The sequence below is a fragment of the Falco biarmicus genome, chromosome 7 (genome assembly GCF_023638135.1).
Source record: "Falco biarmicus isolate bFalBia1 chromosome 7, bFalBia1.pri, whole genome shotgun sequence".
In the NCBI taxonomy this organism is placed as follows: domain Eukaryota; kingdom Metazoa; phylum Chordata; class Aves; order Falconiformes; family Falconidae; genus Falco; species Falco biarmicus.
Genome location: NC_079294.1, coordinates 55,981,924 through 56,004,314, shown reverse-complemented (window position 1 = coordinate 56,004,314; position 22,391 = coordinate 55,981,924). Strand labels below are relative to the sequence as shown.

At 35.1% G+C, this 22,391-nt stretch overlaps 1 protein-coding gene across 2 annotated transcripts in view; it reads left to right on the top strand.

Annotated features, from left to right (window-relative positions):
* UNC13C (unc-13 homolog C) overlaps window positions 1-22,391 on the top strand; it is a 178,726-nt gene that overhangs the window by 22,488 nt on the left and 133,847 nt on the right. For both annotated transcript variants that reach the window (XM_056347091.1, XM_056347090.1), the window contains exon 4: window positions 14,181-14,259. In XM_056347091.1, coding sequence (XP_056203066.1) covers window positions 14,181-14,259 — 79 coding nt within the window. The remainder of the gene's footprint in view (window positions 1-14,180; window positions 14,260-22,391) is intronic.

The following is a 22,391-nucleotide window of genomic DNA, read 5'->3' as shown; positions in this document are numbered from 1 at the left end:
TTCCTTTTCCAGCCCATAGAAACTTCACAGTTGCTATAAAAGTGTGAGGCCATATGTGATATTGTACAGGATTAGTTGATGAATGCAACATGAAACATTTTTAATATTGTATGAGATATTTGATGTGTTGGGGTTTTTTTATTAAGATGCTCTTTGTATTAAAATAAAATTATAGTATATTTCTCTTGGCTCACAAACTGCACATTGCTTTCATCTTGATCAGCTACAGTTCTCTTGTAAGGTCAAAAAGGTCAAAAATATCTCAGCACTAAAATGATAACAACTTTTGCCTTGTCTGTTGATCAGCACTATTTCTCACTATGCCAAAACAACTGCTTCTTTGAATGGGATTTTCTAACTACTCTGTTGTCTATATTTTAAAAACAGAACAATATAAGTGCTGTGATTTTTCTTTCCCAACTTCCAAATGCAAAACTTTAGTATTTCTGTTGGAATTCTGTTGTCAACATGAAACTACCACTTCTGAAGCAACTTTTTTTCCTCTTGATTAGATTACTGACTTTTTCAGCAATGTATTAGCCACAAAAATGTTTACAAAAGCTCTCTATGCTCACGTTCATATTAGTCTTCTAATGGAACCATGGAAGGCTTTCATCGGATCCATTGCAACTGTGCTAGCAAATTATGGCGATAACCTTTTGATTTGATGCCTGACAATTTGTATTTGGTGGCTTCTTTGTTGGAAAACATTAATGCATATCAGAACCAGAAGGCATCACAGAGGCAGCTTCTGATATTTGCCTCAAATTCTCTTTGTCATATCGGCAAAGAAATCCTTTTTTTTCTCCTTTGTTCTATGAAGTGTCAATTCATTTTTAGTCATAGGCTTTGATGGCCTCAAGTTTCAGTAATTTATAATTTGATACACCACTAATAGCAATGTACCTCACGACTGAGAAGCAGGAATCTGACATCTTAAAAACTACAGAGTAAGCTGTGGTCTACTGAAACTGAAGATGCTCATACTCAGAAGCATTAGTGTGTGAGCCTGGCACAAAACTCTGAGTTTTGTGTATTAATAATAACGATGATGATAATAATAATAGCTGTTCATAGCTTTCAATAACTGCTTTTAAGAATTTGATGTATACTTTTCAGAACTAATAAGAGAACAACATTTAACATCAACATGAATTCAAATTCTTGAAACAGTGTAGAAATTGGCATTCTGAGATAGTTTTACAGGTGCTGTTCAGTGCAGAATTGTATATGACATTCAATGCTGTATTCCTAGAATAAGAAGAAATATTTTTTTTCCTCTAGAAAAGTCAGAAAGTTGAAACTGAAAATAAAGCTAGTCCAAAACTGTTTTGGATTTAATATCTGTGGTTTTCAATGACCCAGTTTCACTCACTGCATATGGTTAGGCTTTCACTGCTTAAGCTCAAGAATGATTTCTTAATATAACCAAAATATTAAGGAAAATTTTCAGTTTCACATGATTTTTTTCTTTTTTCCTTTCTTCTTGTTGTTTTGTTTCCTTTTATTGTGTGCCCTCCATATAAGTAAGCTTAATAAGAGAGAGCTCATTCTATCAAACTGCTTGCAATCTGCAAACCAAAGAGAAATAGTTTAACATCTAGTTACTCTGTAGTTTAGGAATAGCATTTTGCAATCAGATTCTGTAAGTGTAGGAACTGACAATGAGGTAATGATATCTATGCATGCAGGAAGCTGCATGTGATCATACAGTTTTGCTGTATGCACTACTTTCCTTAGCCAATTACTTAATTACAGTTTCCTTGTAGATGTAGGACTTAGAATATAAGAGTGGATAGAATTCTTATTTTTTGTGGGTTTCACACAAAAAATAATCTCATAGATGTAAGGAGACCTTTTGCCCGTGACAAGGACTATACAGACAGAAGTTGCTCTTTTTATGCCCTCTCTTCCATTCACAGGTGAATAAATTGAATTATTGAGTCCTCTGAGTATAAATTGTCAATCCCTTGTACAGGTATCCTGTAACCACTGCATAAGACTACTTCAGATGACTGACAGTAGCTCAATACTAGCTCATGTTTTTAGATTAAACCTTACTCTTTTTGCTGACAAAGTTCGGACTGGGCCTCTGTTCCCTTTGCTGTCTGCAATCTTTGTGCAAGCCCCTGTTTCACTATCACACTCTGAAAACAGTGATGCCATTTTCATTTAACTTCTCATTCAGCTGAAGAACGCTGATACCTCAAAGACTTTTGTGCCTCTTGTAATCACATTTTCTCCTGCATGCAAAAACTAATCCTGAATTCTATGATCCCTCAGCCTCTTCACTGCCAGCACAACTTTCTGCAGCTTTAGCTATGACTCCTCTTCCCTCTTACTCTCCCCAAAAGGTGCCATTTGAAGTGAGGGGAGATTCTTTTCATCACAACCCTTGATACCTTGCTTTATAAAAGTATCTTAATTGCCTCTTTTCTGCCTTACTCTTCCCTCTCTCTCATAGTTCAATGCTGTGAACCCACCTCACACGCACCAGCACATTCCGAGTCTGTGGCACATACCACAACCCTTCATTCTCTGCAATGATCACCCCTATGCTGCATGGAATGAGAGAAAAGCCAGGGCAAGAAAGAAAAGGCAAAGACCAAATACAGTTGTCCAGGGCTTCTTATGCTACTTCTCTGTTAAAAGCAAAAGCTCCACTTTTCCTGTTCTTTCCATGCCAGTATCAAATAACATCTTCTTAATTTAATTTTTCTTCTTCATTTTATTAAAGTTGAGGTATGTTAGGAATTCATCCTTTCAGTATTTTTGAAAATTATATGTCCATCAGCTGGGTTTTTCATCAGATATATCTATCTAGGGTAGTACTGTTTTACTTTTCCCAGAGACTTGCTCTCTATTAACTCATTGCTTGTCTGATGTCAGTCATATCAGAGACTGATAATTTTACCACATGGCCTAATCCATTCTGAAATTTGCTAATGGTTCACAGATGGTGCTGCATGCAAACAATCACTGTTTTCCTTCAGTGGCATATTCTCAATGGTAAAACAAATGTATTTTTCTTGAATTCTGTGACAAATTCAAATAGATGATTGTTATGCAGAATATCTTCAGAAGCACACAAAAAATAACCAACATTACAGGTTTTCCTTCTTCCCTTGAATGATAACTTGTGTGCCTTCAACTTCATCATCTATGTCAAGATGTTGTTGAGTTATTATTGGAGGTAGGGAGGGGAGTAGAGAGTTTAATGTAAATTAATTGTAAATTTATATGAAATAATGTAAATTTAATGAAACCTAAATAACAGTTTGTCTCTGGCTATAGTGTTTAATGTTCCAAAGACTATATGCAGAGACTAATATTTCACTGTCAATACAGCATTGCCCAGTTTGTTAGTTTTGGTAATGTAGCTATTCTCCCTTTTTTCAACAAATCTGATCTCCCAATCCAGATCAGTGTATTAATCTTTACTTCCAGCTGATAGCCAACAATCTTTGCGTACTTATGGTCTTCTTAAATGTTATTAGAAGGACTGAATTTGTTCTTGTACAGAAAATCTGTGCATAGGAGAATTTCTAGTTCATATTCCCAAAGTCAGGGCTGTTTCAGTAAAGATGCAAGAAAAAGTACTAAATATGCAGTTCTCCAAGAATAAATTGACGTGTGTTTTCAGCGCACATATGTATTAGTGGAACTGTATTTTCCCACTGGATCTCCCAGGGGATTCTCTTACTCTCCACTTAAAACTGAAATGTATCTTCCTAGGCAGGTGTACATTTATTTTTTATCTGTCTGTGAAATAGGAGAGTTTGATGGGTCAGCCTTTCCATGTCTCTATTGGATATTGTGCACCTTATTGTGCACCAATCCCCTCTTGTGCTGTTATCTTTTAGTTTGTTCTGTGTACTTGAAATGATTTTTTGGTTTAATTAGTTCTGTTGTTTCTTTCCTGTAGTGCTTCTAACTAAATATTTATAGTGAGGGTTACAGGGACAAAACCTAATTAACAACATTTTAAAGAATATAAAATGATATTCCTGCTCTACTACCAGGAGTAACATGGAAATGACTTGCCTGCCGACTGCCCCAATTGCTTCCCCTCCCAATATATGCAGGAGTCCAATGGCTATTACCGTTCTCCTTCTATATGTGCCTGTATCCACAGACTACCAGTCTTCACCCTAAGCGGCACTGATCAGAATTTCTGATGTAGCCCTTCTTTAGCATGTTACCTTGCTTATGCACTTTCCCTCTGTCTCTTCCCACCAAACCCAAAACATAGATGCACAGGTTCACATCTGCTCCAGCCTCCTTCGTTCCAGCCTGTCATACTATTAGGTCCTCCACAGTTTAAAAATGTGGTCTTTGCTGTTGTTGTCATTCTCTTCCATTGAATCCCACCCCTCCAACAATCCTGACATCTCAAGCCACTGCAAGGCCACCTCTACCTGCTCCAGGCAAACCCTTGCCAAAGCTGCTTTTCTCCCTGTTGCTTTTTAGGCTTCAAAAAGAAAGAAAGAGTCACTGTTTATCCCAAATTACGCAGAAGCAGCTGTTGGACCCAGATGAATTCGAAGATTGATGAAAAGTTCAGAAGTCCCTCATAAAGTGACAATTCATATAAACTTTGTGGAGTAAAACTGGAGAACAGTTCTGAAAAATAGAAGCAGTGCTGCAGTTGTGGAAAGAAATATTCTTTCCCTCAAAAAGAAAAAAATTCAAGCATAGATTTGAGGTTTTAGTGAGGGGTTGGGTGATTTGGCTTGCTGGTTGTTTTGCTGGTTGTTTGGTTTTTGGTTTTTTTTCTTGTTGAGAATTGTTGTGCCTGTAACTAAGCTTAATCGCATCAGGAATGCAGGGAGAGCAATTAATGGTGCTCCAGGGACCACATAAGGTAGTGGAGAAGTAAGAGACAAGAGTATAGTTTTCCTTCTTGAAAGAGAAAATTTGACAACGCGTTCATTCATGTCAAAACACAGAACACTGACTACTAAGCAATACAAGCCTCAGTGTCCTGCAGGTAAAGCAACTGCTTCAGATAATTCCTTGGATTCCAGTCAACTATTACCATAAGGAACACATAAATTTCTCATGTGGAAAACAGGATTTATTATTATTTCACTAGATTCTTACAGAGAAGGGTACCCCTTTACGATGAAAGCAATTGGAAACGTCTTGTCTTGTGGTTTCTTCCTCTATCATTTATAAGCCGATCTGTTAAAATACCTACTGGTAATCAAAAGACAATTGGAAGTGGGTTTTGAAGCACACTAACCCAGAATTACTATTAAACTTGTGGGTGCCGAGTACAAACAAGATCAAGAGATTTTTAGAACATAGCTAACTAGAAACACTCTGGACACCAAACCATGTCTAGAGGTTTTCCACAATTGCCTTATTTCTCTACAGGGTGTATATTCAGTCAGTATTACTGAAGTGAGGGAATGCATTCAGATAGTAATTTATTCCTAGTTGTTTGCAGTTGAAATATTAACCAATAACTAGTCTTAACCTGGCTTCAGACTCCCCCCAGTCAACATATCTCTGATACTTGAAAAATCTCTTGTTTCAGCAAAGTTTTTAATAAATGTGTTATTTGTATTTCAAGATAAAGACTAGGTGTTACAAGTTTGGTGTGGTTTTGTGTTTTTTTTTCTCCTTCTTGGTAATGCTTCTACAGATAAACACAAATATACCTCTATATGGTATTCATGTTTGGCCTTCCATTTTTTCAGTCCAGATATAAATTTTTTTCTCCTAGAAGACTGTTAACTATTCTTGAATGTGGATTTTTTTTCCTTTCTATATGCTGCTCCTTAGTGATCAGTAATAGAAGTCCAGTAAGAGCCTCAATTTTAGTCATATTTTGTGTTATAGAGCAGAATAATAGATGAGAGTGATTTTATGGACGTTGCTTGTCAGAAGTAGCTCTTTGTGGCATAAGAATGCCTTATACACAAGATGAGTTTTATTCACTGCTGATGGAACTGCTCCTGAATAACAAAAAGCCTTCAGAATGTGAGTTTCTGAGTTTATCTCTTAGTCTATGTACATCCACTTTGCACAACCTTAGAAATGTTATTTTGTTGCTTTCATGCTTTTGCTGATATCTGTAGATGTATCTAGAAGTTGCAGTCTACCTTGATCTTCATGTTCTTGAAAAGAAAATTCTAATAGCAAAACCCTGCACCAAAGACTGTTTATGTGAACATAGAAAGGAAATGCATAAACACTCTATGCATACTTTTTGCTTTCTTACAGAATGGTGCAGGTGCATCAGAAGAAGGTATGGGAGAAACACTTTATCTCCTAAATTGGTAGGGTAAGAGTTAGGATAGTGTTTGGAACGTGATAATGCTTCTAAAGTTTGAAATAAACTCTCCTGTACTCTAGGTAAGTGCTTTACCCTTTCAGCTAAGATATGAAAGGGTTACCATTTTTTTTCTCTTTTAACTAGAGGGAACTCTACAAAGAAAACTAGAGGGATGCCTTTGAGGATTTTAATATAGCCAACAGGCAATTTGGGAATTTTCTGTGGAAAAAAATGTGTCAATATGGACTTGATGCGTTAGAAGAATTAGATGTAAATCCTGAAGACAGTGCTTTTAAAAAAAATATCCAAATTGCCCAACTGGTTTGAGCTAGACTCCTCTCTCCTGCTATATCTGTCAAACTTCAGCCATAACTTGAAGTTAGTAGAACTGCTTACTTCTTGCTTACTTTTTCAAGAATCCTTGTTTGAAATTTTACAAGTCAAGAATGATGTGTCTAGATTTGCTCTGAGAGGTTCAAGACTCTTTTCACCCACCTACTGTCTACTACCAGGTCAGTTAAAGCTGTGCTCTTTATTTTCAAGAATTTGTTCTTGTTTCTCATGTTTCAAGTCTACTGCCTCTTGCTGATTTCTCGACTTTTCCCATTTCACCCATCCCCTTAACTTCCAGCTGAAGTGTGCTTTAGGTGTCATCCACACCGATAAGGAACTTGCAGCCTCCCAGATTCTAAGTCTTCTCTGCACTTTTCATTTCGGCTTAACTCTCCTTGTTTTATGTTTAACTGTCTTATCAAAGACTTTCTGATGCAGAAATAAATTGTCTTGGATGTTATTGAAGAAGTTTTAGTTGAATGCTACCTAGACTCAAACATGTGTAGGCTGGGAACAGTTAGTTATGTGTTCCTAAATCCATGTGATACCATGTCTGCAGAAATTATTAATTAATATCAGAGATGGAAATATTGTAAAGCTGTTTGGCCATGATTCCATGATGATACAGCATGCTGAAAGTTCACAGCTACATAAATATCTGGAATTAAAAGAGAAATTAAGGTTTTGGGGATTTTTTTTTTTGTTAAGATACAGTCTCACCACCTTCATTAGGTTGGCACTGATGTTTTAGTATTGCTTTTAATTTGTTTTATCTTTTCTGCTCCAGTAGGTTTATATTATTATTTTGATTAGATGCTATGATCCTATGTTAATGACAAACACAGGGATGCATATTGTCAAAGGTAAACTAAGCTTAGCGTGTTATTACCTCATCTGGGTCTAGGAAGGTCTTCTGTTTTTGCAAATTAATTTGTCTTGTAGGACTTCCTATCCCAACCTTATAAATTCTCACAAGCTTTATGCAAATTGTTTTTTTTTTCTTTCCCTTGTTGATGCCTTTTCATTATGGCCATGTTGATACTAAGGAAACCATTTACATAGGCTTCAAGGATGGTAGAGGGAATTCAAAATGAATCCTTGGTTTTATGGTATTGCAGCAGTTCTGCTAAGGGAGTGTTAATTTTGAGAAGGATGTTTGGATTTTTCTCTTCCCTATAAAAATTGAGATGAGGTTTTCCTTCTAGACAATTTTTGCAGCACTGTGAATACTCTGTCTTCATCAGTGTTACTACTTATTTGCTCTGGTGTAATGGTCAAGAATATCAGCAAAAGTAGTTTTAATGCAGTTGTGCTAATGCTTGGGGTTTAATAACATTTTTTTAGTTTGGGCCTTAGGAAATAATTTTAGTGTTTAGAGGGTTTTGCATGGGTTAGTTTTGGATTGGTTTTGGTGGGGTTTTTTGTGTTTCAAAATGTTGAAAAAATATAAAGGAAAAAAGTTTACAAGTTGAAATGGTGGCACTTTGAGGCCAAATTGCCTGAAGCTAACTTAAAGTCATTTTAGTTACCTAGCATCAGCTCCCTGTAATGTGACAAGAAGCATGACAGGAGAAAGAAATGAAGTAAGAACTTCTCTGCAAGCGATTTTGTTTTCTCCAAAAGCTGAGATGGTCCCCGAGGCCTGTTAGCACAGTTTGGAATATCTGTTAGTCCTCTTTGGCTTGCACCTGGGAATGAACATTGAACAGATCGGTGATTGGAAGGCAGAGAGAGGCTCAAACCTATAGTCACAAAGTCTGGTTTTCTGCCTCAGTCAGAACCTGAGCATCCATCAGTATATCCTGAGTGTGATTAATTCAAATCTTTACTACAGAAATATGACTCACAAACATAATTTCAAAATTTCCATGACAATAATATACATACTCATTTGAGCACACAGTCTGTCAAAATTGGAATGCATACAGTCTTTTAGTGTAGCCTAGTCTACCCCAAAATTTTCTGACAGCTTCTTGAATTGGCTAGGATAACTGGTTTTTTTTCCTATGGAGAGATTTTGCTCATTTTTTATTTTTTATTTTTCATTTCTTAATATAGTATTTTTAGGTCATATTAAGACTCCTTTAATCCAACTTTCATTTTCAGAGCTATTTCTTTGATGGCATTTTAATATAGTGAGGAACAGGAAAAGCTGTAAATCCAGTCCTGTACTTCTCTAATGTGACTATTTTCTCCCAGTATTCATATACAATTGTAGACCTCGAATTCTAGTTTTCTACTCCAGCAAAAAGTATGAATTGCTACCCAAGTGTGGATTTGTGGGTCTTCAGACAGTGTGGCTGTCTCAGAATTATTTTCATTAAATTACATGGCTCCATTTTTGTTTTTACAAATGCCACTGGCTACATTTTGTGATTATAATATACAGCAGTGATACATTTCTTCTTCCCTTCCTCACCCCCAGCTCAATTCTCAAAAAAATTAATCTCAATTTTCATGATATCAGACCAGCATTATAAGCTGTCTAGGCGTTTTATCACATTTAACTAAATAAACTTAATTAGGCTGTAAAACAGACTAATCTAATCTGAAATATTATGTAATCCTAGGAACTTAAAGACAATGAAGTATCCCAGTAACCTAAAATGTATCTTCAATACTGAATGATTTAAAAAACAAAACAGTGAAACTTCACCTTTTCATTTTTGTGATTATTTTCATCTGGAGAGGAACTCATTTACACAGACCTTAAAGAGTGGCTGTGATTCTTTCCAAAATCTTTATGCCTAGGAATGAAAAAAAGAAGAAAAAGTAAAAACCTCTTTATATTAAATAGTGAGATGTTTCATTTTTAATGACAAAAATACCAATGTTTTTGCAATGATTTACTTTGATCAAATACAGGTTTTGTGACATAAAATTGATACCTCTTATAAAACTGTATTTGTTGAATATTTGTAATGTTACTATAACTTAAACTGTGATTTTCTAAGAATCGCTAGTGAATACGTGCAGTGCCATAGCTCTCAATTTGTAATTCAGTCCTCTGAAACTGAGGACTGAATTGGAAGGAAAAAGGTTGGAAGTTTTTGGACAGCTAAATATATCAAGTATACAGCAGAGTACCTCGCCGAGGGTTTTGAATAGTTTAGTAGAGGAACAGTCTGCTTAAATGGGCTGAAAGGAAAACATAGCTGATCAATTCTGCATCTGCAAAAAAATTATATGTACGCGCGCGTGTGTGTATATATATATGTGCATACATATAGATCATCTGTCACGTTCCTCGCCATACAGACTACCTACCGGTTACAGAACAGAAATTGTTATATATTTTACTGTTGGGAGTTGCATCTGAACTACTACACTAAACTGCCAGTCTAGAAAAAGTTCAGATTTTAGTGGAAGATAGAGTTTTTCATCAGAGTTCATTCTGAATGTTTTGATTATAGCTTTCAAGTCGTATTTTTGTCTGTAATAAAGAAGAAAGAATAATTTGAGTGAACAGTGTGGGCCTGATGAACACTAGCAGGATCAGACTAAATAAGGTATTATTGTTGCTGCTGTGACTAAGTGGAAATCGTTTATTATAATGCTTTAAAGCTATTCATGTGACTTTAACTTTCTTCAGCATCCTACTGACAACCTAAATATTTGGTAATCTCTATGAAGAATTGTTCTTCATAAGTACAGACAGGTGCAATCCAAATTATGTTAAAATATCATGTGACACCAAAAGTCAGATCCAATTTTCTCTGGAAAATTGCACCAGACCTGCAATCTCCTTGCACTGAAAATGTATTTATGCTTTTCTCACCTCCATATCCTATTGGATTTTGGGTGACATTTTGAGTTAACGATTTTACCAGCTCCCAGTTTATTTGTAAAGAAATTTAAAAATCATTCCCCAGTAGATCAGTCCTGACTTAGTAAAACTCTAGAATAATGAGTTTTCTGTTGTCTAGTCACTGGTGGAGATGAAGTGAAGCCAATTGATTGTGTAGGGTGACAGCTTATCTGATTATCTGTGTGAACATAACACATCAGTGTATTCTGTGCTATATCTAGAGTCACGGAAAATGGGTCCACTCAAGCTTTGCTCAAGACTGTGAAGCAGAATGGATCAGTTTTAGGCATAAACTTCTTGCTGCTGCCTTAGGCAGCTTGTTCATGATATGGGCAGTTATCAATTTCAGGCACAGTGTATGATACATGCACTAAGTTCTCATTTGAGTATAGAGAAAAATGTCCTAATGGGCAAAAGATAAGAAACGCCAGTTCACCAAACCTGGAAAGTTCCAGTAAGTGTAGGAATATTTGTACCATTCCTTTCAAATTCTTTGCAATAAGAAGAATAATTAATGATTCTCATGTGACAAGTTTATGTCTTTTATACATTATTTTGTCCTTTTGCCTACAAATTTCCTTTGGACCAACTGGCCTGTATTCTGTACAGGAATTTTTTACTGAGTCAGTCACAGCTGTTAATGTATCTTTTATCCAGTGCTGTGAATAGCTCAGAATTTATTGATCCACCTTAATGCCATTGATATGAAGTCAGCTTGTAGTTCTCCATTCCTTACTGCATTGGTAAACAAATGACCTTCTATCAACCAAAAGATTTTAAACAGTAATTTCAAACTTAGCTCCTTTGTTGACTACTTTATTTTTTTTTTTTTTAATGACTATGACTACATTCATGTTAAAACTTAAGTACTTGTACAGAAGTATTAGCAGTAATATCAACCATTTAGAATAGGGCTATTATGAAAGAACATGCTGAATTCTTTTCTGGTTAAAGGATTTTCAACAAGAAGAATACCTCATACTGTTGTAGTATGTACTGTACATATTTGTTAGTATTGAGAAATTTACCAATCTATCTCTTTTAGAGACTTCAGGTTAAGCTTTCGTTTTTCAAAGTCTTGGAAATAATTCCTTTTGTACATCAGGGGGGTTTCAGAGCCTAGAACAAGGAATGAATTCTTCCCATATACTGTTTTTATATCTTTAATTAGATTTGGTCAACATGGATCTAAATGAAACTGCAAACTTTTCCTAAAGCTCAAAAATTACTTTCAATTTTTGCAGAATACAAAATTGTCTCTGAACTAATAGGTGCTAATACAATAAAGAAGAACTTGGGCCTTGTCTTGTAGCTAAATGTTATATACATTCTGGGGAGTATATAAAGCTCATGTTTATTTCAAGTTTCTGCTTTGGGAACTAGTAGCTTAATAGCAACTCACATCCCTTAAAAAAACTTTAATTAAGCCCCTATAATAGGAAATTATCTGTATTCCAGATATTTTATTATTATATTGCCCACAATACACCCCATAAGTGCGATGCCAATTAATGACATAAACTTAAGAAACTTTCTGCAAGACCTTATCTGTTAACAATAAAGCACCTCAAAACTTGAAAACATCACAGAGAAAGAGCACCCAAAAGCATTTTCACCTTAGTCAGCTTCTAAAGATCCTGCATTGTCTTTGCTGTAGTATCTTAAGAAAGCAGTATTTTGAATCAATTTATACCCTTATTCTTCACTTCATTCTGAGTGTGATCTGTGACTCGGTCCTGCACAGTGCCAAAAGACCAAGTCCCATTGTGAAGGGTTTGAGGAGGTTTGTCATCTCTCAGAATCAGGCAATTTAATCTAACATCAAATGTCTGTTGTTTTTTTTTAAATAACAATATACAACTTAAGGATGAAAGTAATGCTTCATTTCTGAGACATGTCATGAGTTAAAATATATCTATTATTTTCTTTGCAAGGGAAAGGGTGAAAATTTGTTGTTGAACAGGGTTTCCCTGAAGAACATCAGTGCTTGAGAAGCTCAGAAGTTCTCCTAGGAGAACTTTATTAGGAAATAAAATTTGCTTTCCTACCAGCTTTACTCCTTCTGGCTATGTGAAACTAATTTTTGCTTTGCAAAATGTTAATGAAATGTGATTTATTTTATTTTTTTTTAACAAATGGGGAAAATTATACAATTTCTGGAAAAAACTTTAATAGTTATAATTCATTAGGGAAAAAATAGCATTTTCATCATCTAAATTTAGCATCACATGAAAAAGAATATTGAGTTATTAAGACAGGAAGGATCTTTGAAGTCTAAATGGTTGTTGGTGTTGGGAGAGTTGGGCATGGGGCTTTTAGAATTTAATCTCAATTCGATTTAAAGTTGTGGAGAAAGATTCTTGACTTTGTTAAACCCATCCATTTTGGGCATTGAATCTTGTGTATATCAGTGTACACACTGGAAGATCTTTATCAAGGTCTTTGCAGGTATGTTGTATTACAAGATTAAAAGAATGTGTAGGTGATTCTGAAGGGTATACAGTTGGACTTGATGATCTAAAAGGTCTTTTCCAACCTTAATGATTCTATTAATGTATTTCACCTCTCTTTATTTATAGTTCTGATTGATGGGTTCTGTTGGCTTGTGTTGATTCATCTTGCAGATATTGGCACTGGAGATATAGAGTCTGTCCCCGAACTGCCTACAGTCTGGTATATTAGCATAGCCCAGCACTGATTTCAGTTTATATCAATATGCTAGGCTGCAAATTGTAACAGCTGAGGTCTATGATTTATAATTCCTTTTGGATCTAGCTGCAACTATGGAACTCTGTAACATCTATATCCAACAGGAATCATCAGCCAGAGTCTTGGCTTAAATAAATATAGAATTTGTCAACTCTACTGTTGGTGGGGGGTTATAATTCGCAAGTCAGCAAAGGAGTGTTTGGAACAGTACGGACCCTTCAAAGCAAGTGAAAATTCTGTCACTAATTTCAGTTGAATCACTTTTCACCCAATAATTGTGATGCATATAAAGAAAGCCAGGGCTTTCAGATGATAAACTCTTTGCTGTGACATGTACTTTTATACACAGAGATAGAAATAGAACAACTAAAAAGGGTATTTCAGAGAAGTGCTGAACGAGGAGCATGGAGGGGAAAATGTTGGGTCTGGAAAAATACGGTATCCTAGCTTCTCTGAGAATCTCAGAGTATCTCTGAATTAGATTTGGCAAGGTATATAGCAATCTTCCAACATCTACTGTGGAAAAAGTTCAGGAGCATAATACCTTTGTTACCTTTTCTGAAGAGTCAGGGATGATAAGGCAGGTTGTTCCTGGATCAGTGTGTATTCTTTTAAATCCTGTTGGTGTGTCAGCTTTTCATTCTTCGAAGTGGCTCCAAGTTTATGACAGCAATGATATCCTGTACAATGTTGAGCTCCATCTCAGCTATCAGATATACAAGTCCTTTTGATGGAAAGCTGCTGTTAAAACGTCTAAATCCATGGTAAACAACTTTAGGAGGTATTAAACGGTCTTTCAGCTGCTCTTTGCTTTGGGTGAATGTTAGGAGAAAAAAACAGCCACACCGAGAACACTCTAATTATTTTTTCCTAAGAATTGGAACACTTAACTTCTTTAGCTGATAACTGCTAATTTTTATTTTAATTATAAATATAGATATTTTAAGTATTTTATTTTCATATATATATATAATTATAATGCATTCTTAAGGATGCAAACTTGTAAGCTCCAGGTTTTTATTTTGTTCTTTGATTTTTCACCTACAGTGCTGGCCGTGGGCTGTATGGAATTGATAGTATGCCAGACCTGCGTAGAAAGAAATCTTTTCCCATTGTTCGAGATGTGGTAAGTAACTTCTGATGCTATCAAACTGTTGATTCATTTGTCAGTTGTCTAGGACTTTCGTGTAATTACTATTGTGCATGTGAGTGATAGTTTGTCAACAACTGTTTCATGGAAAAAAGGTATCTTGAGACAATGGGTTGAGGCCAGTAAAAGTCAATGATGCAGTTGTTACAATGCACTAGATAAGTCTGGGTATCTCATCAAATATTTAGATATTACTTGTTAATCAAGTAATGTGCGTTTTGTACAATCAACTACTCATTTTCGTGTTGAATTAGTTTATGAACACAGCTGTTATTGAGTGCTTGGGATACTGATTGACTTGATTTATTACAATACTGTGAGAGGAAGAAAGTTCCTTTTAAAAAGCAACTCTGTTTCAGTATGAATGTTTTAAAGATTTATGCATACTTTTGATACAAGATGAGGTATGTTATTTTAACAGTTATTGTAGAAAATAATAATCTAGGCAAATCAATTTCAGAAAGATGAACAGAATTGCAGTTCCTTTGAGATTTATTCTGACTTCTAGTCTAAACAAGATTAAGTAGAATCTCTCTGCTCTGAAGAATTTCAAGGGCCATTCACATTTCTGTTTTTCTTTTACTGACACACAGAATTCATAATTTGATAAAATACATACTTACTCTGGGTGGTGGTGAGCCTACAAACCAATTTCTCATTGTAAGGAAATTTATAAGGAGTCAGCCAAAGTAAATTATTACTATAGATATCTTTAAAAGATCAATCTTTGTGAAATTATTGCTCAACATATTCTTAGGTACTCTGTTCAGTTCCTTTACAGCGATATACCATACTATCTGAAGGGTCACAAACAGAAAGCACAGCAACCATTTTAGAATATAATTTGTTCTGAAATTAATGAAAAATTGCAATTCATGACATAGTAGAGCCTGTATTCACTGAAACCATCTTTTTATAGTAGACATTTCACTTTAAGTTGTATTATACATGAGTACAGTTGACAGCTGCCTTATGATGCTTTCATGCATAGTAAATAGCGCTTTGTTTTATTCATAACTGTTGGAACTGTTTACAGATAGGCATAGCTCTGAACAAGTTAAGACATCAAAATCTAAATATTAACTATTAACTTTGAAAAACATAATATTTATCAAATAAAAAAAAAATCACATTTTGAATAGTGGAATAAAACTTTTATTTTATTATTCTAATATGTTTATGATTACCATGTTATGATTACTACTTTAATGTCCAGTTGTTGAAGGATAACTTTTCCTGAATGAATTCTACCTTTAGAAGTTTAAGTTGCAGAGTTTTAAAACTGAAATTTATTCCGGAATTTAATCATTATGGACTTAGAGTATAGCACTTAACTAAATGTTCTTTAAAATAGTAAATTATATAACAATTCAATTCTGCAGTTGTAGATCTTCAGCTGGTAATTTTTTTTTTTAATTTAAGAGGAACTTATTTCAGACTTAGTGTAGGTCATCTTCTATGAGACATTATTTGTGTTTGAAGGTATGTGCATTTCAAGCAGTCACCTGTGAGCTCTGAACTTATAATAGATCGACTCCAAACCATCTCATTTAAATCAGTAACTTAATTCTCAAGTCCTTGTAAGATCTAATACATAATAAATTATCTTTTTATATGTTTACTTATATGGCTGTTTCAGAAAAATTGAAATAATATTGCTGTAATTGAGTGCTAGACTCTTTCTGACACTGATTGAAATAAATATAATTTTATATCTCTTTTTTGTTGCAACAAATCTGACAAATTATTAATATTCTTTATAATTTCTTTCCTATCTTGGCTGGATTTTTCAGGCTATGGTAAGTGCTTTTATACTGATAAATGTTCTAAAATTGTCGTAATAACTCTTAGGGCATTTGTGAATGTCATAATTTATGATGATCTTTTATTTGAAAAATAGAAAAACTATTTTATCACCAAGAATTTTATCCTAAGTGAAGTTGTGTCTTATGTGAATGTCTTATTCTCGGCATCATTTATAGCAGAAATGTTAGGAGAAGTTTATGTTAGAAATTTATCTGTGTATTCCAAAATCCTTTCTAATGATACGAGCAGATTGTTTAGCACCCAGTTGCAGTGCTTCCCCTGTGGAACAGCCTTAGATACCTAGATAAAGAGTTGAAAGTGCTCCCTGCTTTTAAATCTTCTTGTATCAATCAACAAAAATTTTGATCTCTTTTGTAAAAGGTGAATTTCCCAAAGCAAAAAAACGAATCTCAGGTATGATAGTGTACTTTCTGATAAGTAGATTAATGACTCATGGAAATATTTTTCTTTTTCCACTAACTCTGGCACTTGTAAAGGTCCCTTCTTATTTTCGTAGTCCCTCTGAACTCCCGGTTTCTCTGCATTAGTTTTCATGCTTTCAGCATGGTACCTCAATGTAACGTTTATCAAAATGAAATACATAATCTTAAATTGGTATCTTTGACTCACATTTGTTTCCTTAAATTTACATTTTGAAAAATCCAGTTTTCAACAGAAGCCTTACTAGGGTTTTTTTCCTCCTAAATCTGTAAGTTTTTCCACTAATGGGTTGAGACGGCTTTTCCTGCTTGTTTTGGTTGGAGTCATTAGCGAGGATAAGGCAGTCAAAATCCATTTCCAGGAACAGTTCTCCTTGCTGCAGTGATGAATTTCAGTATGGGTCATTATTAGAGTTCTAGTAGAATATATCTGCTATAGGAGGGAAAAATAACAGAAGGAGAAATGATCCTTCAAGTGCAGGAACAATACAGAGAGCTGTTAGAATAACAGTACAGGGAGCTTGAACAGACTTCTTTAATGTGGAGCCAGAACGGAGTCGAGTTGCTGTAACTTCTACTTTTAAACAAACATGTTCTCTCTTTTATATCAGTTAGAGCTTTAATTTGGGGTGGAACTGCAGGCAGGGAGAGGGATAACAATAATTACAGTGGACATTAGAAGTGCTTAACTCCCGATGGCCAAGTAGGTGTGGTGATCTGCCCAGTCATAGACAAAGGTATTTAGCTCTGTTTTTTTCCTCTCGTTATGCTTTAGTCTTTGCTTCTGTTAATGCAAGTCATCATTTCAAATGTTACGGAAACTCTCGAAAATTCCTGGTTTCATTTGATTTAAAGGTGACTTTATATTTTACAATCACTGTAATCAGGCAGATTGCTTCTTTTGGTCATTCAAGAATGTATACTTAGCTTTGTCATTTGATTATAAGAACGCAGGAATAATTTGTGAATCTTTGCTGCAGTTGTGAAGCAGTCTGCTTGCTTCGTACTGTTGAAGTGGACACACCATATGAGAAAACTGCCCATTTCATCTAAAACAGTAATGCACTGATACTTCTTTTTATGTAAATGTCTCCTCAACAAAAGCCTTTATAGAGGCTAGAGCTCGATTATGGTAGTTTGAACTCTTTTAAGATTGAAGACATCCATATAAATTGCAGTTGCCATATTCTTAGGTTTTGTACATCATCAGAGTAATCATTAGATAAAAGCCAAATATCTGGACTATTTTACATTAAACCTATTTGCACTCCATTTTCTTAACTTCTTTAATCATTAATAGAGAAATTGGCTTAAATATTTTAATGTTCATACATTAAATAGATAAACCATAAAAATAATCAAACAGTATTTGTATATTTGTGGGGGTTTTTAATTCAACTAAAAGGAAAACATAATAATATGATTATATTCCTCTATTTTACACCAGTGTGTTCCAAGAATTAAGAACTAGTTTTGGAGAGATTATGAAATTATTGATGGATTCGGGGTTTTTTTTGTTGTTTTCCATGCTATTTCTGACTAACCTTAATATTCAAGGTAAACTTAAAGGCTGGATGGGGCATGCTCTAGTCTCTTCTATGAAAACAAATATGAAGAAAAAGTACAATGGTATTACAGTGGTGGCCAGTAATGATCATGGTGTTCAGCTGAATTGCCGTTGCCTTTCTAAATCTGTTTTCTGGCCTTAATACTGCAGTTCTGTTGAACATTTCAGGATCAGACATCAAAATTTTAATAGAAAAATTATGGAAGGTGGGTAAGTAATTTTGGACAGTAGCTTGTTTCCTTTTGAGGGGGTTCTTCTTCCTTCCCCTCTGCCCCACCCCCCTCCCAAAACAGAGTGTAAGTCTGCCTTTCAAAATAATAATGTTAAGATCCCCAGAGTGATAAATTACCTGTAGTTGCTCAAAAATAAACAGTTCTGAAGTCGCACAACTTTTAAATGCACAAACCGGTATTTTTTTTGTCAGATTCACCTCTAGTGGGTAGCTTTTACAGTGCATTAAAAATATAACAGGATCGGTAAAGTGGTAACAAATATTTTGCCTTCAACTTTTTTTTTTTTTCCCCTGGTGATAGCAGTCTATAGATTCTTGTAAAGAAAAAAACTGTGAAAGAAAAAAAGGTCAGGAAAACAGAAACCCTCTGTAAAAAATGAGGAATGAGTATTGCATGGCACAACCAGCACTCATGAACAGTTGCAAAACGTTAGCTTGACAGCTCCTTCCTCCCCGCTACTTCAGCTGCTCAAAACACAGCTTTCTTTTATTGCATTGTGGCAGGCAGCTCTTTCTTCACCCACATAATTTTCCATTTAATGTTTAATTGTAGCTTGAGTCCAATTCTCTTATGGTTACCACTTTTTTTGCTAGAATGACTTCCAGTTATATTAATTTATTTATTTAAGCTGCTAAGGCAAAATTGAAGGTGATGCATAAGACAGTGTAGACACAAGTTATTAGGGGCTCTAAAAGGACTTGAGCACCAAGGAAGCCAAGTTATTTTACATCATGTATCAGGAATTTGTTAAAACATTTAAAAATTAAATAGACAATGCTGTGCTTTATCATCTTCTCTTATTGGTTTTGTTGGGTTATTTTGTATAAATTTCTCCATATGTTTATGACACAATAGTACCTGCATGGAGATCTTTAACCTCTGTAGGTCAAATTCCCATGTAAGGAAAGACGTGAGGTAGTGTTTGAACTTCGCTTTGAGAGGGAGCAAGTGTAAACTGCTGAACAAGTCTTGTGTCCTGTTAAAAGACAGTATGGAAAGGCTTCAGGTTTCTGTTGCTCACTATGTTCTTTTGATGTTCTGGCAATTTGAACTTTCTTCATGGAGGCTCCAGATGATGACCTGCACTTACCTTTCTTCCCTGCTACTATTTAAAAACAGAAGGGAAGGAGGGGGAAAAATTGTCTTGCTACATTCATAACCTGTCACCTTATTTCCCATAAATGAGTCTGGCAGCACTTTTCCCTTTCTTTTTCCAAAATACTCATTCCTCCTTGCTTCTTTCCATTCTTAAGAACAGACACTATTCTCTGTGTGTTCAGTGCTTCAAGCTCTTGAATTATCACCAACTACAGTATTTCAGAAACATTTTATTTATGGGCTTTCTCTTGAAGATACCATTTATTCTGACAGTGAAACATAAATGGAAGTAATTCTTGTGAGTTCTTTCACTAAAACCCCTGTAAATTTAATCCCTAATGACTGCTAACTTTACTGGTTTATCACAAATCCCTCTAGGTATCACTTTCTCTTATTATCCTTTCAGCATGACAAACACTTTATTAAGAACAGCCTAATTATCTGTTTCCTATTAGACTTTGTTATTTTATATAGGTCACTGTACTATGATTTTAGACACACTTCTGATTAAGGAGCAAAAAGGCTAAGCTACGTGATTCTGGGAGTAGTCCGTGGGAGAATTGGGCCTCAAGAACACGTGACAGGGTCAGAATTTCTTCCCTAAATTTCCTTTTTCTCTCAGGAAATAGTTATCTGTTTATTGACTTATACTGATAGCATGAAATTGCAGTTCTCCTGCTGCCTCGTGTACTTTGATATGTTGCTGGAGGACAGAACACAGTAGGATTCACTGCCTTATATATGAGGTTAATGTTATTATTGCCCTTTGTATTCCTGCCCTGACAAGTAGTCCATATTGCTCTATAGCCTGAAATAGCTAGGATTGTGTATTTTAGACCTAAAAGGATCAAATCACTTTCTCTAAGTATAAGTGACATGAAGACTAGAGGTCAAAACTATACAATATACTGCAGGCAAGTAAATGTAAATGACTACTTTCCAAGACTTTGGGAAGAAATATGCTTCAAGAGGGATGAGAAGATGAGTGCTTTTAAAATTAATCTTTTTAAACATAACACTCTACCGATTATGAAAATTGTTTCTTTTCTTCTTAATGTTCCCAACACGTTTTTGCTTGTCACTTCTCACTTTGATGCATAGGTCCTGTAGCATTAGGTATTGTCACAAAAAGTTTGAAAAAGCAAAGCCTGGACACTGTTTCATCTTTCCTGTCACTTTGTCAATCTCACTGGTGCACACTAATTAATTTCTCATATTCACGGAAATAGAAGGGAAAGGTGGTCACAGAGAAGCAAACGATTATTTATTTATTAACAAAAAAGTGGCAAAACTGATAGCAAATTAATGGCATAGACTTGGTAAACTGCTCAAAGAAAAATGAAGGGGCGGGGGCGTCTTTGCATGCCATGGTAACTGTGGCAGGACAGTGATGAATCAAATCAAATATTTCTGTGCCGGGGATGACTTCTTACCCCCATAATTGGTTTCACAAGATTAATAATTTTGTGTCTGTCTGCAAGTTTAATTATCATCAAGGGAAATGTATTGAAAATTGAATGGGTACATTCTCAGGGGGAAGTGAACATTTAAAATTAAAATTAACAGTCTTAATATCTCTAAATAAAAAAAATCAATTTAAATTATGTCAGTATTTAAAAGTATAAAATGGGAAGGAACCAGAATTGTCTCACCATCCAAAGATTAATGATGCAATTCCTCTGCTGGTGTAAGCCTAAAATGCTTCTGACCCAATATATATTTCACAAAAATAAGAATGTCATATGCAAAATATCTTTGAAACTCTATAATGGTGGACTACAGAGACCCAGTTCATGGTAAGGTGAAAGTCTGTATCCTCGCAACAAAGGCAACAGACTTCTGGTTAGTGGGTGGTGTAATTGATCATCCTCCCACTGCTAGACTGAGAGCAGCAATACGTGACAAAGCAGACGCTGGATTACGGAAGAACAGAGATAAAGCACAAGTATACAGGCACACTTGGGATGATTTAGACTAGGGGGAGGGATGCATAGGCCCAATTTTGCTGGTAAAATACAGTAGTATAGCAGTGTATGGTTAATATTTTGTACAGTGGAATAAATCTGACCTGTTTCTGTCAGGCGAAAAGGACTACCGATAGCAGAGGTGCTATTCAGAGTTGAAATATTATTTGGAAAACACGCAGAACTTGTTTCCTTGGGGTCTCTTTCCTTCTGATCACTATACTCTCTAATTCATTCTTAAGGACCCATTTAAATTACAGGGATATTGCAGTAGGGTAGATAAAATTTCCTTACTCTATATTAAAAATGTTTTATTTTGTGTGCTTTTGATGTACTATACTAGAGCAAATGGGGTGTAGTCTTCGAAACTGGGAGATGTTCCTATACCCATAACATCATGTGGGCAAAAGAGGACAGACTGAGGCAGAATTCCATCCTGGTTTCCTCCTTCCAAGAACCATTTTTTTTTTTTATTTCTCCATATAGCTATTCGTAGTATTGAATAAATATTGTATTTGTGGAAAAAAAATACTTTTAGGTTTCCCAAAGACTTTTTATTTAAGACAAGTAGCATTTTATCTACATACATACAGTTTAAAAGTGCTTAGTGATTTACAAAAAAATATCTGGACTGACAACTTGAACCATAAGACTATTGCAAAATGATCTCCCATGTTGCTGCAGGCACAGACAGCTCCCAAATTAGGGCAGGATGCCTATCCTTGTACCACATTAATTTGGTTGGCAAAGCGGAAAAACAGTGACAGCCTGTGATTTAAAAAAAATGAGTCATAAACCTCTGAATAACAGGTTTTATATTAGAAATGGCAGTTCAGCTGGGCACTGCTGAAATAAACAGTAATGATGATAGAAATCATGCTTGCGTTATGTACTGAAACCTTAAAAGTTGTGTGCTGCAAACATTAACTAAAAGGTTTTGTAAGTCTTACAGTTTTGCTTAAATTCAATAGCATAGTCAAGTACTTCTTGCCTTCCATTA